General features: G+C 32.2%; 4 protein-coding genes across 4 annotated transcripts in view; 3 read left to right on the forward strand and 1 right to left on the reverse strand.

Annotated features, from left to right (window-relative positions):
• Window positions 1-1,832, forward strand: part of LOC108906906 — a 10,321-nt gene extending 8,489 nt beyond the window's left edge. Inside the window, exon 3 of the mRNA XM_018710350.1 lies at window positions 1,645-1,832. Within this exon, the coding sequence (XP_018565866.1) occupies window positions 1,645-1,775 (131 nt within the window). The 3' untranslated portion in view covers window positions 1,776-1,832. The remainder of the gene's footprint in view (window positions 1-1,644) is intronic.
• The window catches only part of LOC108906367 (relaxin receptor 2), a 145,348-nt gene that overhangs the window by 56,753 nt on the left and 65,274 nt on the right, over window positions 1-23,321 (reverse strand). The gene's annotated exons all lie outside the window — the stretch shown is intronic.
• LOC108906881 overlaps window positions 1-23,321 on the forward strand; it is a 60,465-nt gene that overhangs the window by 30,983 nt on the left and 6,161 nt on the right. The window lies entirely within an intron of this gene.
• Window positions 14,120-17,299, forward strand: LOC108906898. The gene is made up of 3 exons (XM_018710337.1): window positions 14,120-14,215; window positions 14,285-14,419; window positions 17,094-17,299. Exons 1-3 carry the CDS (start codon window positions 14,161-14,163, stop codon window positions 17,243-17,245), a joined length of 342 nt encoding a protein of 113 aa, XP_018565853.1. The 5' UTR covers window positions 14,120-14,160; the 3' UTR covers window positions 17,246-17,299.

Consider the following 23,321-nt stretch of genomic DNA (forward strand, 5'->3'; position numbering starts at 1 on the left):
GAACAACATCAAGATCGACATGTCAGGAGGAAGTATGTTCTAGAGTTAGTAAAAAAATTTCAAGAGACAGGGAACGTAGCCAATAAAAAACGAGAAATTGAAAAACCTATAGTTAATGAAGCTAGTGAAGTTGCAATTTTGGGACAAGTTCATCTTGATCCTACATTAAGTACGAGGCAGCTGGCATCTGTGTCTAGAATCAATCGAACTAGCATACAAACCATTTTGAAGAAGAATAAATTCCATCCATACAAAATACATTTAGTCCAGGAACTTCATGAGGATGATTATGACCGCCGTTTGCAATTTTGCGAAATAATGAGTGAACGAGCAGGGAACGATCAACAGTTCCTTCTTAAATATTTATTTTTGTATGTAAGCGGGCAGTCGTCAGTTTGAACATTTAATCAACTAAGTAGGAAGTAAGCAACTAACCATAATTTAAATTTTAAAATGTACATTTTTTCCAAAGTACTGGGCGGAATTATAAAATTTAAAGTCTGTTGTCTGAATTGTAAGAGCTTTCAAAAGAAATATTACTCAACCCCCAATGCCATTTAAATATCTTGAGGTGATGCTTACCCTTGCTTGGGGGTGAAAGTTGCGGAGTCAAAATACCAGCAAGGAATGTCCCCCTTTAATCTAGAAAAACGCTCAGGTTTTTCTACAATCTTGACGCAGTTGCTGAAAATGGGTCTATTTCGTTTTCATTTGGCCACCCAGTATATTATTACATATTCGGAAAGCTTATGAATAGAGCTCTAAGTTAAAAAAACGTCAAGATTCGTTGAAAAACAACGGAGTTACAGACTATCAAATATATTATATTCAAGCGACGTTTTTTTGTTTTTAACTTACAATTAAAGCTCATTTCATAAGCTTTCCGAATATGTAATAATATATAACTATATCACGCGGGTGCGTCGTATATTTCATTTTGAAACTAAGGCTAAAAATTCCAGGTTGCAAAATTGAAATTAAAAAAAAAATATATAGATTTCAATGTATTGTTATGAAATCTACCATGAAAAAAATCAATGCAATTGTGGAAGATTATCGGGATCGTCCAGACTAATAATAATTAGTTAATTTGTTTATAAGGCCATAACTTTTAAACGATTCAACTTACCGATTTCAGATTTCGTGTGAGTTATTAGACAGTGATAAGGAATGAGAGGATGCGATGCCAAAACGTTCTGGTAATAATAACGCAGTTTATAAATGTTTAATTCAAAAGTCATAAATAAACTTATTCTGTTTATAACTGTTGATCTAATCAATATTTTTTGACGCTCGAGGGCTAGTTTTGTAGGTCTTTTGAAGACGATAAAAATGGAAATGAACGGAAAAAAGTTATAATCGAAAAACGTGAACAATCTTCCCCCCGTTTTTATGACTGTGGAAACTAATATATTATTGTACATAATATTTAACATCTATAGTGATAAATCCAGCTTGCCGAAACAAAAAGTCGCGTCCAACTCTATATTTCCTGGCCTAATTATGTCGCTGATAATAACTGCTTTTATCTTTTTTATATTTAAAATACATACTTTCTTTCAATTTCCTAATTATCGCATATTTATGTTGCTCATAGTCGTAAGTGCGTAGATTCTATTTTAACTGAAAGTAACTGTTTTTTAGACCAAGGTGAGAAGATGGTGAGGAAAGGATGTTGTAATGATGGTAAATTATCATGCTCCGACGCGATATTGCGTTGTGGTCGTCTAGAAAATTGTATAGATGTATCTTCTTATGTAGACTACACTAATTAGTAAACGACCTTACTAGCAAACCCTTACTGGAAAAATAAATTTATTGAAATCATGCAATTGAGTAGTTGTTTTTTAGACTACATGTTCATGTAAGTTTTGAAACAACATGATTATAATTGGACAAGAAAATTGCACAAAGCCAAAATATGGTGATCTAACGCAACTTGGCTTTATGCTAAGCTGCACCACTGAGAAGTTATAGGCCTTGACAGTGGGGTTTCAAATTTCGAAAACGATCAATGTCTCAGTTACATTTGAACTTAGAAAAACCAAATTTAGTATACGGTGTGAGTGTACCAAGAGCATTAATCGACAGTAAGTAGAGTTCAAGTGAAACATTTTAATGGGTTGACAAGGGATGATGCACCATTAAAATGTAATAGAATTGATTAACCCGTTGGCGGACTTAAAAAAGTATTACTTTATTTTATGAGGAATTTAATTCTAAAACTTTTCTTACTCCGGGAAGTTTTCAAAAAAACTATGTCGTTTTCAACAAAAAATACGAATAACTAATAATATTCCAGTTACTGAAGCATTTTGGCTACCAATTTTTTCGGATGAAATGGATTGACGTGGAATTTGAACTGTAGCTAGGGCATAGCCCAAGAAATAGAAGTTATATAGTGCCGATGAGTGCTTTTGCCCTAAGGGTGGATTCCACCCCTTCTGGAGGGTGAGAATTTTTTATTAAAAATAACCTCAGAATTCGATAGAGAGACGAATTCTAAGCAAGAAAAGTTCTACAAGAATTTTTTGTACAGTCAATACTTTTTGAGTTATTTGCGCCTAAACATGTTCGTTTTTAGCCCAAAAAATTCATGTTTTGAGCCATTTTTCGCGAATATCTCAAAAACTACAAGTTTTATCAAAAAATTATCATTATCAAAATTTAAGGTAATTAAATAGCAACGTCCTGTATATAACACCTATTAAAGTCTATGGAACTAAATGGCGAAAATTATTTAGAATTTCTTCAAAACACTTTCCTCGATCTACTTGACGAGGTGCCACTACAACTCAGATTGGAAAATTGGTTTGTGCATGACGAAGCACCCCCTCATTTTAGTAATATTGTTAGATGCTTTTTAAATCACCAGTATCCAAATAAATGGATTAGAAGAGAAAATAANATTTGTGAATCAAAAAATAATCTAGTCAAATATAACCCGCGAGTTCCAAAAATTAGAAAATAATTTGACAGATTTGTTGCCATTTGGAAATAGCCTGTTGCCTGGCAACAAGTTTTCAAAAAATATGTCAAATTATTTTCAATTTATTCTCATTCTCTTGTTATATTATTACTGAAAATTTTACACCTGTCATTTTAAACCAATTACATAATGTAATTTCGACAGTTGCCCATGGCAACCTTCAAATTTTTCGGAAATTTTTTCCTCCTGCCAAACTAGGCAAACAAAATTAATAAGTGGAAATTTTTTTTGACAGCTATCATATGGTTAAAAAATCAGTACCTATCCAGAATTTTGCTTTGTAATGTTTTTATCTATTTTAAAATAATAAATAGATACAAATAATTATTTACCAAATATTTGTTCCGAGATTTCTTCTATTAACGCTCAATGTTTTCTGGCTGTAACTCTTCTATTCGCAACGGAGAGTAAAGAGGAGCATAATTATTACCTTTATTTTTCATTTCCATCAGATGTCTGTGTTTCATAAAATATATGTAATAATTTGATGATATTTTGTTCCGCTGAGCCCTGGTTTTACATAAAAAAGATGGGATATCTTCCTCCAAAATCTTTTGAATAGCTGCGAAAAGGTTTTCTTNTTGAAACAAAAAGTGATGATGAAAATAGTTCATATTAAGATGTCCAATGCTTCCTTTCCTAAATACAAGAACTTCTTATTCTGTTTTTTTTATATCAGTATATCAATAATGGAATGTTTTTTTTTTCTCACACTTGGAACGATTAAACTGCTCATTACAGGGTACGTTTTGGTGTAAATTAAATTGTATCACCTCACCAGGGACGTGCATATAGTAATGATATCCAATTATTTTTAACAATAATATATAGGGGAAAGTGGGGGAATATCGCGAGGCGGGTAAAATCGCGCATTCCAATATTTCCTACTATATAATTTCAAATAACCGCCTGATAGCGCCGCCACCTATTAGACGAATTGCCAAGTTCGGATCTTACAGATATTGGGTAATTTCTCAATAGGTAACACTCTCTGTTGAAATACATATTTTCGAGAAGTTTCTTATTAATTTGTAACATGTTATGACCTGCATTCCTACTAACTGAGCTTAAATTAAACAACAACTACAAGCTAAGGTGAGTAATACTACCTTTTGCTTACAAGATATAGTCAGCTTTAGTTGTTTCTTGTTTTTCGAAATGAGGTTAGGACAATGTTTGTTATCAAGCGATTATGGGGTAATTTCGCGCACAACACGAAGGGAAATATCGCGCATTACAGTTAGCGCGCGGTATTGCCCCAAATACGATTTAATTATATATTATGGAAATATATACAATTTTTTAACTACAGATGCCACGAAAATATCTGCGTAAAACCGAAAGACAGATCAAGGAGACCTTGTTTTTAACATGGCTGCAATAATTTCAAGACATTGTTATATCGTCAGAGAGCAACCCGTTCTCCTAATATGTGATAACCACCCAAGCCACATAACATGTGACTCGTTCGAATTCTGTAGGGCTAATCATATAACAGTGGTACCACCACATACCTCTAATCGCCTTCAGCCCTTAGACCTGACAATCTTTGGGCCATTAAAAGGTGCCTTGTCAAGAGAATTTATGATAAATAGTGCCCATACTAATATAACAACATCTGACATTCCCTCCTTATTGAACAAAGCTTATGTCCGTGTTGCAACTATGGAGAAAGCTATGTCAGGATTCAAAGAAGCTGGTATATACCCTTTAAATCCAAAGAAGTTTACTGCGGATGATTTTGCACCCGCTGAGGAATTTAGAGACATAGTTCTTGATCTTGAACCAGAAGTGGATAATACATTACCTCCAGCTTTAGAAACTCACGATTCCATAACTTCTTTAGTTTCACAGGCATATGATGATGGCGCCGTAGCGGGACCCTCGTATGTATAATTTTCCGATGTGGCGCCCATTCCAAAGCATCGGACTACTACGAAAAAGACTACTAAAGGACAAGAAAAGAAAGAAGCTTGATAAAACAAAGAAGCAAGAAAAAGCGAATAAGGATAAAGGCATTTAAAAGAAAGAAACCAAATACTAATTGTAAGCCGTCGAAGAGAAATTGTAGGCAGGACTCTGAAGAAACTGATGAATCATATGTTCGTATTGAAGATATTTGCGATGACGACGAACTAGATGATTTAATAGTTGATGGTAACTCTGAAAAGTGCATAATTTGCGATGCATTTGGACGTAATAACGAGATTTAGTACCGCTACGTTAACTGGGACAGTCTAGAAAATTATAAATGCGACTTGTACCTGAAGAAAGAAAACGCGTCAAGAAATCTTTCTAATCAATTTTAAACCTTTTTTATTACTATTTTTTTTTTGACACAAATGTGACTTGAAATATATATTTTTTTTTTGGTTTCTTCAACACATATTTATTTTAAGTATATGTTATTTATGTTGCGTTTATACCATATATGCATGTATTTATACTATTTTTTCAATAAAACGTGATTCTCACTACTGCGCAATATTACCCCATTCTATAAGCGGAATTACCCCATTGGATGGGAAATACCGCGCATATGACACTTAAGATCTATTTAGTTATAATATCAAAAAAAATTTAAACAACTAAAAAAATAATATACTAGGATAGACTTAGAACGTATGAAAACTTAGTTTTTTCCTTTTCATAATTTTGCAGGTATCAAGTCATTCAAAATTTTACAAATTTTCTTAGGTGCACGATATTTCCCCACTTTCCCCTACACGTTAAATGCTAGGACACGACTGAGCGCTGGGCTCCAAATCAGGCTCCAAAGTGTTTTCACCAAAGTCGCTCTATAAGCCAGTCTGTGATAAAGTACATACGCTACATGCAATGCAGTGCTTTCATAAATTCAAATCAGTCGACTTTTCGCGGTAACTTCAAAAAGTTTATAATTCATACCATTAAAACATCTCAAGATTTCAATATTATTTTATTTTATTATAAGGGATGGTTTTTAAAGGTTGCAACTTTGTAATAAGTCGCAATTTTTCTAATGAATAACAAAAGAAATGCAATACATTGTGAATACACCAAAAGAATATTTTAAACTGTTAATAACATTTTTTTCTATTTTTTTGGCCATGGAAGGTTAGTTTTAAGGTGTTTTAAGGGTTGAAGAGTAATTAAATTTCATAAATTATATTAAAAAACATGAAAGAAACTTTATCCAACATATTTGAACATGAATTGAATCTTTAAAACACGTAAATCTGCGATTTTCGCATCCGTACAAGGGTAGTTTTCACCCCCAAATAGAAAAAGCACACATCTAGACGATATAACTTTTGAAGTAGGGGGTCAGATCAGCTTGTATGCAAATTTTCAGGAAAATCCATGCTATCTGAAAAAATTGGGAACTTTTACCTTATTTTCGCCTTCAGTGATTGGACGTACTGTAGCTGCATTATCTAAAATCATCATCAAAATTTAAAAGTTGGTCATGAATTTAAACGTCAAACCTGACGATCAGGAAAAAAGGTCATTTAATGTTGTAATTATTTGCCGAGTGTTTTGAATATGGCGGTAAGTTTTCATTTAGCGAACAAGTTGACATGCTATTAGTGTTTATGTGAAGGAAAATACACAGGAAGTGTTGAAGAATGTCGAAAAAGATTTCCAAATCGAGAAACATTTTCCAATGCTGAAAAACGGGTTCGAGAAACAAGCAAGTTTTTCAGTAATACTAGAGAACTTGCTATTGCAATCAGGGCACAAGGCGAAGAACTTATTTTGAATACAATTGAAGACAACCCACATATTAGCACTACAATTCTATCTCAACAAACTGGTATATCGCAAACGTCTGTGCACCAAAGCATTAATTTTCAAAATACCCAACTATAACGAGTATTCCGATGTAAACCTTCATTAAGCAACTCCTCGACATTTCTAACGTGAGTTTAAAATAAATCTTTGGGTCGGTGTTAATGATCGATATTCAGTTAGTTCAGTTACTTTATGGAATCGACTAAATGGCGAAAATTATTTAGAACTTCTTCAAAACACTTTCCTCGATCTACTTGACGAGGTGCCACTACAACTCAGATTGGAAAATTGGTTTGTGCATGACGAAGCACCCCCTCATTTTAGTAATATTGTTAGATGCTTTTTAAATCACCAGTATCCAAATAAATGGATTAGAAGAGAAAATAATTGGCCACAAGTATGGCCCTCACGATCACCGGACCTCAACAAATGTGACATCTTTCTTTGGGGAACGTTAAAAGAATTTTTACTATGAAAGCAAAAAGAACGTGATGTGAACATATAACAGTTTATTATTTTTATTTAAGCATAGAATAAAAGAAACATAGATAGTTTACTTTTCTGAAGCCCAATAGCTGGTATTTTTTTGTATTTATCATGCCATTTGTAGTAAGGGTAGACTTGTCGATGTTTCTCAAAAAGTTGGGATAATCATTAATTGTTTCCATCATAAGGGGGCAAAATTCTACTCTCTTTTCTCTATGCGTCTGTGACAATTTTGGGGTTTGATCTTGAAAGGCTTGTAACCAGCTGCCTTAAGAGTATTCTTGTAAACTTTTTGAAGTATGCCTTGTAGTCCAGGGAACGAAGAGAAAAATAGGGTAAAACCTCCGAATATTTTCGGATAGATTAAATTTTTATGAAAATTTGGAATTAAGCTTATTTCACCCTGGAGATGAAAAGTTATAAAGGGTGTCCCGTAAAGTATGTTACAAGCTTTGGCCATTGAATTTAGAAATTTTTTTGTCTCTTGCATTTTTTATGTAAAATGATTAGTTTTCTAATAAATTTACAAAATGCAAAGGGAGTTTACTCACCGCTAGGTGTTAAATTTGACGTATTCAAAAAGTAGGCGCCTGTCACTTTTAACATAGTTGACATTTGTTACCATATTTTAATCGTGTCTGTTGACGAATTATTAATTTGTGAGTACAATGGCGGATAACAATCGTTTTACTAATCAAGAATATGCCGAAATGCATTTTATTTATGGATTATGTAATGGAAATGCAACAGCTGCTCGAAGAACATACATAGAACGTTATCCGCAGAGACGTCAGCCGTCTACACAATTATTTACTCGGATTCACAGACGGATTATTGAAACTGGTAGTGTGGTACCCCGTTACATACATTGTGGTAGAATTGCTAGAAGACTACCCGCGCAAGATGAACAAATTTTGAGATCTTTTGAACAAAATCCGGGAGAAAGTGTGCGAAGGGCAGCTAATCAGTTACAGCTTTCCAGAATGTCAGTTTGGCGTGTTTTGAAGGAAAACGGCCTTTATGCCTACCATCTCCAAAAAGTGCAACATTTAATGCCTGAAGATCTTCCCCGACGCCTAGAATTCTGCCGAATAATACTTAACCATCACCAACATAATGTGGAATTTATTAGCTCCATTTTATTTACCGATGAAGCCACCTTTACACGAGATGGTTTACTGAACTTGCACAATGCACATGCATGGTCAGACGAAAATCCTCATGCTACCATTGATAGTCATCACCAACACCGATTCTCAGTCAACGTATGGGCTGGAATAATAGGTGACTATTTGCTCGGGCCTTTCTTTCTACCTCAAAGGCTTGATGCAGTAGAATATTTAAACTTCCTAGAAAACCATCTCCCTGAGTTAATGGAAAATGTTCCTTTAAATTTGAGACAATACATGTGGTACCTCCATGACGGGGCACCTGCGCATTTCAGTGTTCATGTTAGAGAGTATCTACATATGCGGTTTCCTAATCGATGGATTGGAAGAGGATATAATGCACCAATAGCCTGGCCACCGCGATCACCGGACTTGAATCCTGTCGATTTTTATCTTTGGGGACACGCGAAATCTCAAGTTTATGCAACCCCTGTTGATACAGAAGATCAACTTAGACTGCGAATTGTAGAAACCTTTAATTTAATAAGAAATAGTCTATTCATATTCCAAAGAGTCAGATTTAACTTTATAAAGAGACTGACAGCATGTATCGATGCAGAAGGAGGTCAATTTCAACATTTATTATAATAACATATTTTGTTTTAGTTCTGTTTTGGTTACTTAATTAAAAAAATTATTTTGGAAATTGATTGTATTCTTAAAAATTCACTAGGCTTAAGAAATGTATGTAAATAATTCGGAAGCATTCATCTCTCTGCATTTTGTAAATTTACTAGAAAACTAAACATTTTACATAAAAAAAACAATAGACAAAAAAATTTCTAAATTTAATGGTCTTTCTAAAAATCTTATGATACTTGCTGTACCTTTGCAGAAAAAATTTTTTTAGCAAGAAATAGGATACAGGGTGATAAAGAAACACCCTTCTGCTTTCTCGATTTTATTCATATCAGCATTATTTATTGATTTCCTAAAGCTGATTAGCCACTGAAAATTTCATTAAGTTTTCTTTTTCCAACAAAGAGTTACGTCATAAAAACTACTTTTATAGTTGCACCTTTGAAGGTCACTCAAAATGGTGCGTTTAAGAGGTTATGTTTATTAGAGTTTTTAGTCATATTTTTTTATGTACTATCACCACCCAAAGTTTGTAACATACTTTACGGGACACCCTGTATATGCTTGATATGCGCTTCTTATTTTTAGGGGATGAAAACCACCCCTTTTGCTAAAAATCTGAATAAATATAAAAATAGGTGTTATACAGATTAAAATCATGTCATCATCTTAATAAATATTGTTTTATATTGTGCGTAATAATTTACGTTATTTTTATTAAGTTTCAACCCTTAACAACCACCCTTAATGATAAAAGTATAAAATTAATAGTTTTTTTGACCTTAAAATATTTTTATAGAGCACATTATAGATAGAAATCTTTTCAATAGATTATGGTATTATAAATAATTTATTGCAATATTTCTACCCTTAAAAAACTACCCATAATAACAAAATATTAAAAAAATAATTTTTAACAGTTTGAAATGATTTCATAGTACACACAGGATAAATAAAATTCTTTTACTTGTCTATAATACAATTTATAATTTATCGCATTGTTTTAAACCTTAAAAACCACCCCCAATGACAAAATATAAAAAAATGGTTTTTATTATCAGATCACTGGGTTTCTTAAAAATCATCTCTTCATGATACAAATAAAAACAATTTTATACATTTAAAATTGATAAGTAGAAGTATTAAAGGGAAAAGGTGAAGGTATTCTATGTATATAGAATGCTCCAAAGTTGTGGATAACCAAAGTATTGATATGCTCCGAAAATTGAAGCGGTAAGGTACCGTCGATTTTTTTAACGATAACTTCCATAATTTTAAAGCTCTTAAAACGATCCTAAAACGATTTTACGGAAAATTTCTACAGCTAAAAGTACTGTAAAATTAAATATTTTTAACGCATTATTTTTAAGATTTTTGTGGTTAAAGGATTTGAAAAACATGACCTTTGCCCTCAACTGAAAACTTCTAGCAGCGACATATCTGTTAATTTTTATCCTACACAAATAAAAAAATATATATTATTTGTAGAAAAATCTAAACTTTTGTATTCTTGAATATTTTTCTATTTTATTTTTAGTTATTTTCAAAAATGTTATTTTTTTTGGAATTAAAAAAAATGTTTCAATCAAAACGTGACAAATTCGCTTCTCTCTGCAGGGATCACTTGATAAATAAATAAACAAAGAAATCTAAATAAAAAAATTAGATAAATTTCAAACGAATACACTGAAGATGAATTTTTCGAGACAAAACGTCTGAATCTGGTTCGGGCTGAGACAGTAGAGTATTGGGGGTCATGAAGGCTTGCAAAAAATGTAATAAAATTTCCAGGGTCGTATTTAAAAAAATTAAGTTGATGGTGGTCCTGGAGAGACGAAACGTTGCATATAAAAATTGATTATGCCATTCGATAGAGGGCAAAAAGTTGCAATGAGAAAGTGTTCTTCTTTTTTTCAATATCACCTCAAACAAAACTGAATTCTTCCAAAATTATGTTTTTTTTTTAAATATGTCGAAAACTAATCCCGTTAGCCTTGATTTTTTAGAGGCATAATATTGGTCACCTGATTACGCAATTCTGCCCCATTTAAGCTACTTCGTACCTCTTACCGTTTCCGAGATCCCTGTAGTGAGAAGCGAATTTGTCACAGCCTGTGTTATATAATAATAATAATAATAATATTTATTTTTATATTTTGATTTTGATTTTGTATTTTGTTTGTGTAAGTATTTGTGTGTGTGTAATGATTAAATATTATTTGTGTAATTTTGAATATTCGTTTGGGCGCCTTTTGTTGTGTAGAATGTTATTTGTGTGTATTTAAATCAAAATTTTCATTGACTGTAGGTTCTCTTAATAAAATTTAATAATAACAATGACAAATATAGACGAATTGTACTTTCTTACCTTTGTTTTGCTACATTCTGCTCCGGCAGCTTTACCTTGCATGAATAATGTTAACAGTGTAGGTTCATTTTTTACAGTGTAGATAGGAATGTTTATTGATAATTTCTACACTGTCCCTCAAAAACACTTGTTCAATTAATAGCATGAGATCTTACCTCAGAGAAGCGGTTCTGTTATTGTAAATTTACCTTTACTATCCATTTTTTGCAAGAAGCATTGAATAAAAGCAAAATTTTAACTATTTTCACAATATGATATTTATTAAGTATTAATTTTTAAATTCCGAACAATATGGTGATAAACACAGAAACTAGATTTTTTATAGACTTTTACATGACTAAATATCGGAGAAATTCCTTAACTCTATCTAACATGATATGAAAAATATTTGGTTAACTAATTATTAATGTTTTAAAAGTTTTATGAAACAAATTAACTTATATTACGAACATCGAAACTAAACTAATCCTTAAACTAGGAAATGTTCAAAAATGTCATTTTTAATTTTTACCCACTGAAATTGTTTATGGTTTGAACTGAAGTTTTCTATTTCACAAACTGTCTTTAGTTCAAATTTGCAACACTTTACTCTATGTTTTTGGAGAATACGCTTATGCTTATGTAACTGGACTTACGTTTATTTAGTTCTGCATCTGAATTTTCGATCGTCACTCTAACCTCACATTAGTTGTGGTTTGTCAGCTGTACTCGTTTATTGAAGATGGCTGTTGGGTCTGAGTGGATTGCTTCCTGGTGTTTTTGATGTTATTTTCGGGAGCCACAGGACAACATGCACCCCTCACCAGTGTCTCCGACCAACCTCCCTTTTCCACTTGTTTACTTTTCAACGATACTCTGTTGTTTTCCGGTACAAGGTAAATTTTCTGGTTTGTCCCTTTTTAATTGGTCACTCGTATCCATTATATTATTTTCTAACTGCGCAATTTCTCCCACATATTGCGATGAATTTTATTTTAATTAACTTACGGCGTAATTTATATTTTATAACTGCAGAGTAAATTTTATACATCTTAAACTAATTTACAATAAATTTTTATAACAAACTTCTAGCCTATGTGTTTTCTGATACTATAATATTTGAATTTACTTTTGTACTAGATTATTTAACGTTTAGTTATTCGTAAAATTGTTAAATTGGCCCTTTTTGTGGCATATTTCTTTTACTTTCATGCTTCTACTTCGAACCTAAACTTTATTTTCTTGACATGCTTCTCGTTTACAATGTATTAGTTAAATTTTGACTGATAATGTTTTAGTTTTTATATGAAATAACTATGAAAGGAGATTTTTATTTTTCTTTAAAAGTAATTTATGTCTTTCTTAGAGTCTAGATTATAATTTCATGAAATTCTCTCTGCTATTACTCGGTGTCGTTTCTTGAGATACAGTGTGTTCATTTCAATATTGTTAGCACATAAAAAATGTAAATTGTAGAAGGATTACCTTTAATTTTAAATCTCGCGAAAAATTCATCTATTTTTGTATTGATTTTTTTTCCGAAAAAGCAAATTAACAGCTAGCTTTATTTTGATCATAACTCTGTTAATTTTTATGCTACTGACTTAAAGTCAAGTTCAGTTTAAGGATTTTTTTGCATTTTCAAAATGTTCTGTGTACTTTTCTTGAAAAATAGAATTCTTTTTAGTTATTTTACATTAAGTGCTTCCAATTTACTTACTGACGGACTTGAAATTATCTGCAACTAGCCGTATCTCAGCACCTATTGTACCTACATAAACAAAAAATAAATAAATATCTTTCTTTTTCTATAAGCTTCATTTTCTTCGTGATGTTTTTTTCATAGAGTGTCTATTTTCCCAGTTATCCGAAGAAAACTACTGAAAACGTTTTTTTTTTTTTTTAATAAAATATGTACATTTTCAATCACCAATAACTCAGAAAATATTGACTTATCGAAAAATGTTCATAATATACTTTTTGCTTAAATTTGATTGCTTTATCAATTCCTGGGGTTATTTGCGCTCATCTGCACTATATAACATTTGTTTTTTAAGCTACTTTATACTTACAGTCAATCGGTTCTATCCGAAAGAATTCGGAGGGGAACCCTTGGCTGCCTGGACTATTATGGATATATCTGGATTTTCTTGCACAGAAAGTAATATATTAAGTTGCGTATATTCGTTACCTTTTCTTTCTGTTCAGACTTATGTTTGTTGAAATTTTTTGATTATCCTTTCAACTGTTTTTTTTGCAAGGAGCGTGCATTCTTGAATTTTCTCGAGTTAAGTCTCGTTATAGTTAAGTATTTCGAAAGTTAAAAATTGACCCGTTTGGAGCTCCTGAACTTTAATGAAATTTATATGATTGAAAGCTTCTATACTGTACAAACTGGCATCTATTACTGTGCTCATAAAAGTATCATCTTGTGAAAGTTTTGAACCAATATATTTTCTGCCACAACGATCTCTTTATTTTGTTTATAGCTTTAATGTCACTTAATATTCAACATCAATAAACTAGTAATGGTTTACAGTAAAATGGCTTAAACTTACGGATCTCAGTAGGCGCTGAATATTTCTCGTAGGAAAAACGTTTCAGTTTCATCGTATGATCTTATAATATTTCCGGAATGTTACGTTACAATTATGTTTCGAATTTTCGTGACACTAATTGTGAAAAAAATAAACCATTAAAAAAACAAATTAACTACGATAACAGACTAATGCTTTCTTGAAAGCCCAGTCATTAAGTGCAATTTTGAAGGGTATATAAGTCGAGCTGTTGTTTTTAAAAACAGTGAAATATTAATCATGAAAAACTCAGTGTTTGTATTTCTGTTCGTATTAGCGGTCATTTCTCACAGAGGTAAGAAGCTTTTATTAAGTTTTTAGAGTTGAATATTTTTATTGTTTCGTTATTATTTTCACTTTATAGCGATCTGCGGTCGAAAATGTCAGAAATGCGACGGAGAAGAAGAATCCGCTTGCTCCAAAGGCGACGAATCAATAGAAACAGAGGAATGTGACGGCGAAGAATCGCGTTGCTATGAAATAACTTATAAACTTAAAGGTAAACAAGGTGATATTAACGTTTTTGCACTTACTTCATTTCAAAATACTCGTATAAGAAACGTCTGCCCTTGAAGTCTTCGTTTTTGGTCAGGATGTTGAATTTTTTAAAAATGTACTAGGAAGAAAATGGTAAGAAATTGATTTCGTCCAACTTTTATTTGAAATATTTTTTTGTATTGTTGGTGTTACCAATGCTATGAAAAAATCCATAACATTACACGCAGTAACATTCTTTTTGAAAACTTCATCTTCAACATGTGTTTAATATTAGAAAATCTTTTTAAATTTAAACGAGAAAAATGTCTTTATTTTCGAAACGCTTTAACAAAGGGTTGTAATGACAAGTTTTTACAAACTTTAATGGTGTATTCTACCGATAAAAATAATCAAGTTTTGCCCTATAAAAAGTTTTGATAAGACGCTTCCCTACGGAAATACAGGGTGTTAAAAGTTTCAAATATTTATATTATTTTTTTTCCTATAATTTCACTGGCATAAAAGATTGAGTGATAAAATTTGGGAGATGATATTTTTTAAATTCAAATTGCAACTGTGCCAAAACTAATGGTTCGACAGCGCTTGCTTTGTTCACACTTAAACTATACTACCATATTTTCAAGGTAAGCAAATATTCATTCGAGGTTCACCATGGTAAATTCAAATATTAAATTATTGTAGAAAGGCCACAAGAGCCCACAGTAAATGCTTCAAGACAGTTAGAAATAAGCCAAAGTAAAATTATTAGAACGTTACATAAATATAAATACCGCCCCTATAAAACTATGCTGGTCCAAAAACTCACCCAAAATCAAAAAATTCAGCGATTAGAATACTGCAGAGAAATGCTGCGCTTGAAAAATGGCGACCTAAACTATTTTGAAAAAATTTTATGCTTTTGCATAGAACCAGAGTAGTACGAAATTATTTAAATAATGGGTTTGATTTGTGGATTGGTAATGGAGGAAATATTCAATGGCCTTCAAATAGCCCAGACCTTACACCCTTTGACAGTTTTCTGTGGAGTTACTTAAAATCGAGGTTTATAAGGAAACTAGTGTAAACTTAGATGAACTAAGACAAAGTTGATCAATGTATACAAGATTGAAGTGAATTAAATTCCCATTTCATACTAAATGCAGTTCTGAAAATTAATGAGAATTATACGAAGTGCATAAATAATAATGGCGGTCACATTGAGCATCTGTGACCATTTGTGTTTTAGTTGGTTCTTATTAATTAGATATTAAAATTCTGTTAAAGTTAAGACTTGTTAAAGTTAGGAATGATTTTTATTATTATCATAAAATAAATGGATAACTTCAAATTTTTCGTTCTCACTAAACATTATTTCTTTGTTGGAAATAAATTGATGATGATAAATAAACTTCTGTCAAAGTCATTTGTTCGTTCCGCATGTCTCGTCCATAGCCTCTGCGATCCGTCAGACATAAATTTCCGTGCTGTTTTTTCAAAAATAGTTATAACTGAAATATGTCGGAAAGTCCTGAATCGAACAGTAAAATATTATATATATTTGAAAAGAGAAAAATTAGACGAAGCTAAGTATGCAATAATATATAGGGTGTTCCATTAGAAAAAAAATTTTTCTTTAATTTGGTTATTTCCATTATTGAATTGTTTTTTCTAATACTGTATTATAAAAATTCATAAAAAAGCTAAAACCTTTGTATTAAAAACTATTTTGTAATTTCAATAATAAACTCACAATAAGTTGTCAGATTATAGTGACTAACCCTGTATATAATTCATTACTTTTGTGCAAAAAACACTAAATTTTCCGATTTTTCCGGATTTTCTTCGTTACTAATTATTGACTTCTTGTTTTATTCGTATTTCGATTGCTACATTAGTTCAGGTTTTATAAGCAAAAAACTTATAAAAATGCGTTTTTTGCATAAAAATGTTTATAAAAAATTATTTAATTGTAATAGTCCGGTTAAAATAGACATTTCAAATAACGAAACTTCCGACAGAGCTAAATTTTGTTGGAGACCTTGGGTACATCATTAGAATGTCAAAAGTTCCCATCGATCCCATGTGTGCTAAAATCAAAAGGGACTCGATTTCTTTTGAGTGTATATTCTCAGAATAGTATAGTTTATACATATGAGAGACACAAATAGGCATTTTTACTTGTATTAAGTTGCCTGACTTTGTATATACGTGGCATATATGTGCATATCATGTAGAACGTTACTCCTTCAACTTTTAGAATCGCGATATCTCAAAAACGGTGGTTCTTAGAAAAGAAAGTGTAAGGACCATTTTTGTAGATAATTTTAACATCTATATTTTTTGTCGGAAATACTTTTTTGATAAAACTTACCGTTTTCGAAAAAAATCCAAAAAACCTCAAATTTTGACCTTTGACCCAGAATAATTTTTTTACCACACATGGAATCGATAAGGACTTTTGACACTTTATTTTTAATGGTGTACCCAAGGCCTCCACTAAAATTTAGCTCTGTCGGAATTTTCGTTATTTGACCACTATTTTTATGACTAATTTGACCGGACTATAAATCTACATACTGTCTTTTATATGATGGCACAGTTTCTTTACTACTAGTATTTTTGTCACAAACAAAACCTCTATAGATTAGCCTAAAAGTGCATTGATTCTATTTTAACTAAAGGTAACTGTTTTTTAGGTCAAGATGGAAAAAAGATTAAGAAAGGATGTTGTCATTATGATGGTAAATTAGATTGCCGCAACGTGATGTGGAATTGTGCTAATATAGAAAATTGTGAGTCTTCATCTCCTAACTTGGTCCCGCGGCAGCCACACATGTATGACAAATAAACGAATTTATTAAAAAACCGTTACTGAAAAAATAAATTCATTGGAATCCTGCAATTAAGTAGTTGTTTTTTAACAAGTGTGTTTATGTAGGTACCTTCCGAAATTACGTTATTACAATTGGTACAATTGGTACATGTGTTGATATACACGGAAATTATTGTACACTGTAAAAAAATTTCACTCAAATTTCACTAAATTTTACTCAATTTTACTCAATCAGCTTCAGTCCACACCCGACTGAACGAAAATTTCACTATATTAGTATGAGTACAACTGAGTGAAACTGTTGCATCAGAAATGAGTGAGTTTTACTCAAATCCGAGTTACTGCTAACTATCATTTGAGCGACTTTTGACTCTATTCTGAGTATAAGACCAATTTAGAGTTGACCTTTTCTCTAATATGATTTAAATTTAACTATCATCAAGTCAAATAAAAACTCAGGCTTGGTTTTTAATTAACTAATATTAAGTGCAAAAATAAATCACTCATAAATGATTAATTAGGATTATACAGTGTTGAAATTAATTCCTCCTGTCCCGACTGAGACCCACCAGCTGAGACCCGCCGCCGCCGGCTAAGGCCTGTTCTTCTGGCGATCACGCTTTTCTGGGGCATCTAACGGGCCCCTGTCAACTGTGGTCGAGATTACAGAAGCAATATGTAAGTGGCGCCATTCAAATTACTCGAAATTAATATAGAGGGTGATTCAGTCATAATGTCATTAATTTTAACCACGTATTCGAAAGGCTTAATAAAGACAGAAAATCGGAAAAAAAATTTTTTACTCGACTTTTAAAAATGAAGGAAATCAACCCCTAACTCCCGCTAAGAGGGCGGCCCTGCGAGATGCCCGGATGCTCGGAAAAATTTGTAACGTAAGTAATGTCACGAACAAATCGTCAGCTGAAGCGAACAGCGTTGCCAAGTTCACATCATAATCTGTGGTTCACATTTAATTAATCCGCTTTAGTATACGGATACATATGTACGAAACCAATAAAATGCAAGTAAATAAAGGATCATGCTGCATTTTATTATAACTAAATTTAATATTTGTATTAAAGTCAACTTCCTTCGAAAGAAAATAAATAAAGTAGAGGTAGTTACCTATTTGTAGGCACACCGTATTTTATCAAATAAAAAAAGTCGGCAGACTATATACCCGAATATACAAAATACACTACACACGGTTACAAAACCATTACCTAACAATTTAAAGCGTTTATTCAAATCTACCACCCTCCATATCTCCCGCATTTTTCCCGCAAAGGAGTTAACATAACACATTTTCAAAAAGTTCAAGCTTTAGAAGCAGCTGATTTCCCCAATCGTCTTGAATTTTGCAATTGGTTCCTAAATCGAAGTGCAGCAGAACTTTATTAACAAAGTGCTCTGGACGCATGAATGCTGTTTTACTCGTGCTAGCATTTTAAACAGGTAAAAAACATAAGTATTGCTTTCTCAAAAACAATAAGTACCTACCTAGGTTACACCAAAGTTTAGATTTACACTAAAGTTTACATTTATTATGTAAACTTTGGTTATACGCAACTGCATATTGAATAATAAATTGAAATACTAAAACTGTGTATTTTTTAACATAATAAATTATAAAACGTGAAATCGTTAATAATATTAAAAATGATAAATTGTAATAACCGTACATTGGAAAACAATCATCCCTATTCATTACATTCAATTTGATGACACGATTTTCCTTTGATAAAAGACCGACAACTTTTTTACTGTACTTTGCATGGAATATGATCCTACTAAAGTTCGTATTAGTCTAGGAGCCAGATCAGGTTTCGTGTACTAGCTATAAAAATAAACTTTTTACAGCCATTTAAACATTTAATTTGTTGATAACAAATAAACTGACCACTTTCAGGCTTTGCGACCAAGTTTTTTGGATTCAGGAGATCAAAATACTTTAGAATAAGTTGTTTGCAGCCGTGGCACTCTGATTGGCAACGGAACCCTATCTGGCTCCTAGACTAAAGTGCACGTGCAAATTAGAAGGTTAGTGACCTCGACACAGGTTAGCCTAGGTCGGAAACACGTACCGAGTTGTTTATTTGTCTCCCTCCGATTGTATTTTTATCTTCTATTACTTACAGTTAATATTTAAATACTACATACATTTCACCCTTTCTTTATAATTTATCTAGTGAGTGTTGGTTTTTTATGTCATTATTTCTGTAATGAAATTGGAATGGTTATAAAATGAAATTTAAATTATTTGAATTCTTGGAGTTTTGTAACTTCAATATTAAACTTTATTTAAAGTGAAACAGAGCTAATTTCTTTGCAGCCATAATAGTCACATTTGGTCAGATGAAAATTCGCATATTACTCGTCGGTTTAGCTTTCAGAGGAGATTCGGTGTCAATGTATGGGCAGGAGTATATGGCGATCGTTTAATTGGGCCGCATTTTCTACCTGAACATTGGAATGGGCCGCGTTACTTTCAATTTTTAGTAGAAGGCTTACAGCAAATTAAAAAATTATCACTATGATGTTAATAAAAATTGATTTTTGGCAAGGCAAGCTCAAACCTCGTCGAGGTTCTTGCTGGGCAACAATGACAATTTAATATGTTGATTGCATAATTATAAAAAATAGTGTATAGCATTTTAAATTATTATTGGCTGACGTAAGCAAACCGTGTATTTATTGTCTTTATATGAGCGAAAATATATAAATATGGCAACATTGCATCTAGGGCGCCTTGTTCATATCGTAGCCGGCTGACGTCAGTCAGCAGCCAGTCAGTAACAGCCTGAAAAGTAGTTAAATAATTATTTTAAAATATTTTTTTTCAGCTTAAATATGCATTGAAATTTTTTTTATCACGCCATCCTGTTATACTCATTTTTCTCTATCTGCTCTTAAAATTAATGACAATATGACTGAATCACCCTGTATTCCTGAGATATCGCGGTTCTAATAGTTGAAGGAGTCACGTTCTACATGATATGCCCACATTTTCACACCACCTGTGAGGTAGTGTACTTTGACGGTTTTTTTAATGTGGTTTCCCCGGTAGGCCTACTCCACGAACTGTTATGACGGAATTTTCAGGGACAATACTCTTTTAACTGTATGATGATTATTGATATTGATATTGGTTATTGACTTTAACTGTAGTTCTGATTTCTTTTGATATTTTAATCTGATTCATACTCTTCAAAGTCGACTTCAACAGTCATGTCTTCTTCGAATTCTTCTTCTTCTTCTTCCTCTTCTTCTTGCTGGATGTTAATAAATTGTTCAAATGAAGATGAATCAGCTGTCTCTTCATCGAAATCACATGAATCTTCGTCTGTTGTATTCAACTGGACATTTGAGCAAGACTGGCTTTGGCAATTAGTACACGCTGGAGAACACAGTAACCCTACTCTTCCACAGCCACATTTAGCACTACAACCTTTTTTGAAATTTCAAAAAATAGTGTTTAGGAGTTTTTCCAGAGCAGGTGGAAGTAAAGTTTGAATCGGTTCCAAACTATTAGCTGTTAATTTCCAACCCCAGTCTTCTGGGTTCAGTTGATTGCCTAGCCATGTCTGAACTTGATAGTATATTCGATACAAGTGTTGATTAGCAGAAGCCGATGTTGGAGGAAGACAAGATAGTTGTGCTTGTTTCTTGTTTCGTGTATTTTTTACAGAAGTTAAATATCTATATTTATCTATACAATCAATTATTTTTGGAGCTCCTTAACAGCAAGGAGAAAGTGAATTCCTTTTGGGATTATTGTTTGAGGTGAAGAATCAATTTCTGCAATCAATCAAATCTTTTTTTCCAAATAATTTTAATACTGATGTTTTACCCCTTCTGAACATTGCTGATGTAGTGTCGCAGCCGGTTATCGCATGTAAAAATAAAATATGGTTTTGGCATTTTGGATAAGTAAACTTTTTGAAGGATATATTTCTGTTTGCTGTTGAGCCTTTCCAGGTTTTAAAAAGTATATAATTTTATCAATTAGAGTCCTTGCAGTGAGTAGTATTAATAAGTCAACATTTTCACCAACTACAATAGTTGTATTTGTTGCATTAATTTGTTCTATTGCTGTTTCAATTATAAGGACATCTGCATCATTTCGACTAAGGGACTGAGTTTCTTTTGAGTGTATATTCTCAGAGTTTATACATATAAGAGACACAAAGAGGCATTTTTACTTGCATTAAGTGCCTGATTATGAATATACGTTGCATATATGTGCATATCATGTAGAAGGTGACTCCTTCAACTTTTAGAATCGCGATATCTCAGGAATGGTGGTTCTTAGAAAAAAAAATATAAGGACCATTTTTGTAGATAATTTTAAGATCTATAATTTTTGTCAGAACTACTTCTTTGATAAAACTTACCTTTTTCGAAAAAATCCAAAAAACCTCAAATTTTAACCTTTGACCCCGTATAACTTTTTTAGCACACATGGGATCGGTGGGGACTTTTGATACTTTATTTCTAATGGTGTACCCAACGTCTCCACCAAAATTTAGCTCTGTCGGAATTTTTGTTATTTGACCACTACTTTTATGACTAATTTGACCGAACTAATGTATCTCTGGATGCAGCAACCGTTTGGTTTTATTCCAGAGTATTTCCACAGACAATATTGCATCGCCTCAGATCGCTACTGGAATAGGGCGGCAGTTTTAAATTTCCGATATCATAATTTCGTGAATTAGCTACTATTTTCTTTTTTCGGTATTGAAATACTGTAGAAAATATATTCCCAAATAAATAAAATTCATAATGATATTTTAAACAGCCAGTAATATAATTTTCTTAATATTTGATGATGCCATAATTTTTATAAATTTGTTTAATATACAAGGTGGGTTATTAATACGTCGCGTCGCGGAATGTAGGTACAGGGTTTTTGTTTGTATTTTGACACTTATAGACTTAATAATTAAAGATAAAAAAAACTTTAAATATAAACATAGGACTCTTCCTTTATTTCTATTGAATTAAAATACATCCTTATTGAAATAACAAATAACGATTTTTATAACTAATACTTACAACAACATAAGGATAATACCTAAAAAACGAAATAACATTAAAATACCTACCAATTTTTACAAATTTTCCACATGCCTGTGATAGTGATGGTGCAGTGGAAAATACGTTTTAATTTACTATTTATTGCGTTAAAAATAATCTCAGAATTATCGACCATTTCGTCCTGTATTTTTTCTCTCAATACTTGTAAATTTTGAAGTCTTTATTAGTATATTTTGTTGAACTGTCCCCACAAAAATATGTCTAAGGGATTGAGATCGGGGCTGTTATCTGGCCACCTAAGATTTCTAATAATATTTTTTAGTGTTCGTTGGCGGGATTCTTCCTCCAAAATAAATTTACCGATATTCCTGCCGAACTCTTGCACATTATTATTATTTGAATAATATAGTTTAATTATGTTTTATTTTTCACGGGGCGTCACAATATACAGGCTGTTACAAATTCGCTTCGCACTACAGAGATCTCCGAAACGGTAAGAGGTACGAAGTTGCTTAAATGGAGGCAAAGTTGCGTAATCAGGGGACCAACATTATGCCTCTAAGAAATCAAGGCTAACACGTTTAGTTTTCGAAATATTTGAAAAAAGAAGAATACTTTCTCGTGGCCACTTTTGCGCTCTATCGAATGGCGTTCTTCTTTTTTCAATATCACCGCAAACAAGGCTGAAATGAAACAAAAACGGATTTCCAAAATTTCGGTTTTTTTTCAAATATTTCGAAAACTAATCATGTTAGCCTTGATTTTTTAGAGGCATAATGTTGGTACCCTGATTATGCAACTTTGCCCCCATTTAAGCTAGTTTGTATCTCTTATCGTTTTCGAGATCCTTGTAGTGAGAAGCGAATTTGTAACAGCTTGTATAAAGCAAAAAACCAATTTCTGCTTGTACCTCGGAAATGACTCGAAATATCAAAAAATATCCCATGTTTCTGATTGGTGATCGAGTGCAAAAGGTCCGAGGTCCGCATGTCGAAAAAAAAATTCGGGACCAACGGTGTGTGACATCCTAGAATACAAAATATAACTCAAA

This window comes from Anoplophora glabripennis, unplaced genomic scaffold (assembly GCF_000390285.2).
Source record: "Anoplophora glabripennis isolate ALB-LARVAE unplaced genomic scaffold, Agla_2.0 scaffold59, whole genome shotgun sequence".
Taxonomy (NCBI): domain Eukaryota; kingdom Metazoa; phylum Arthropoda; class Insecta; order Coleoptera; family Cerambycidae; genus Anoplophora; species Anoplophora glabripennis.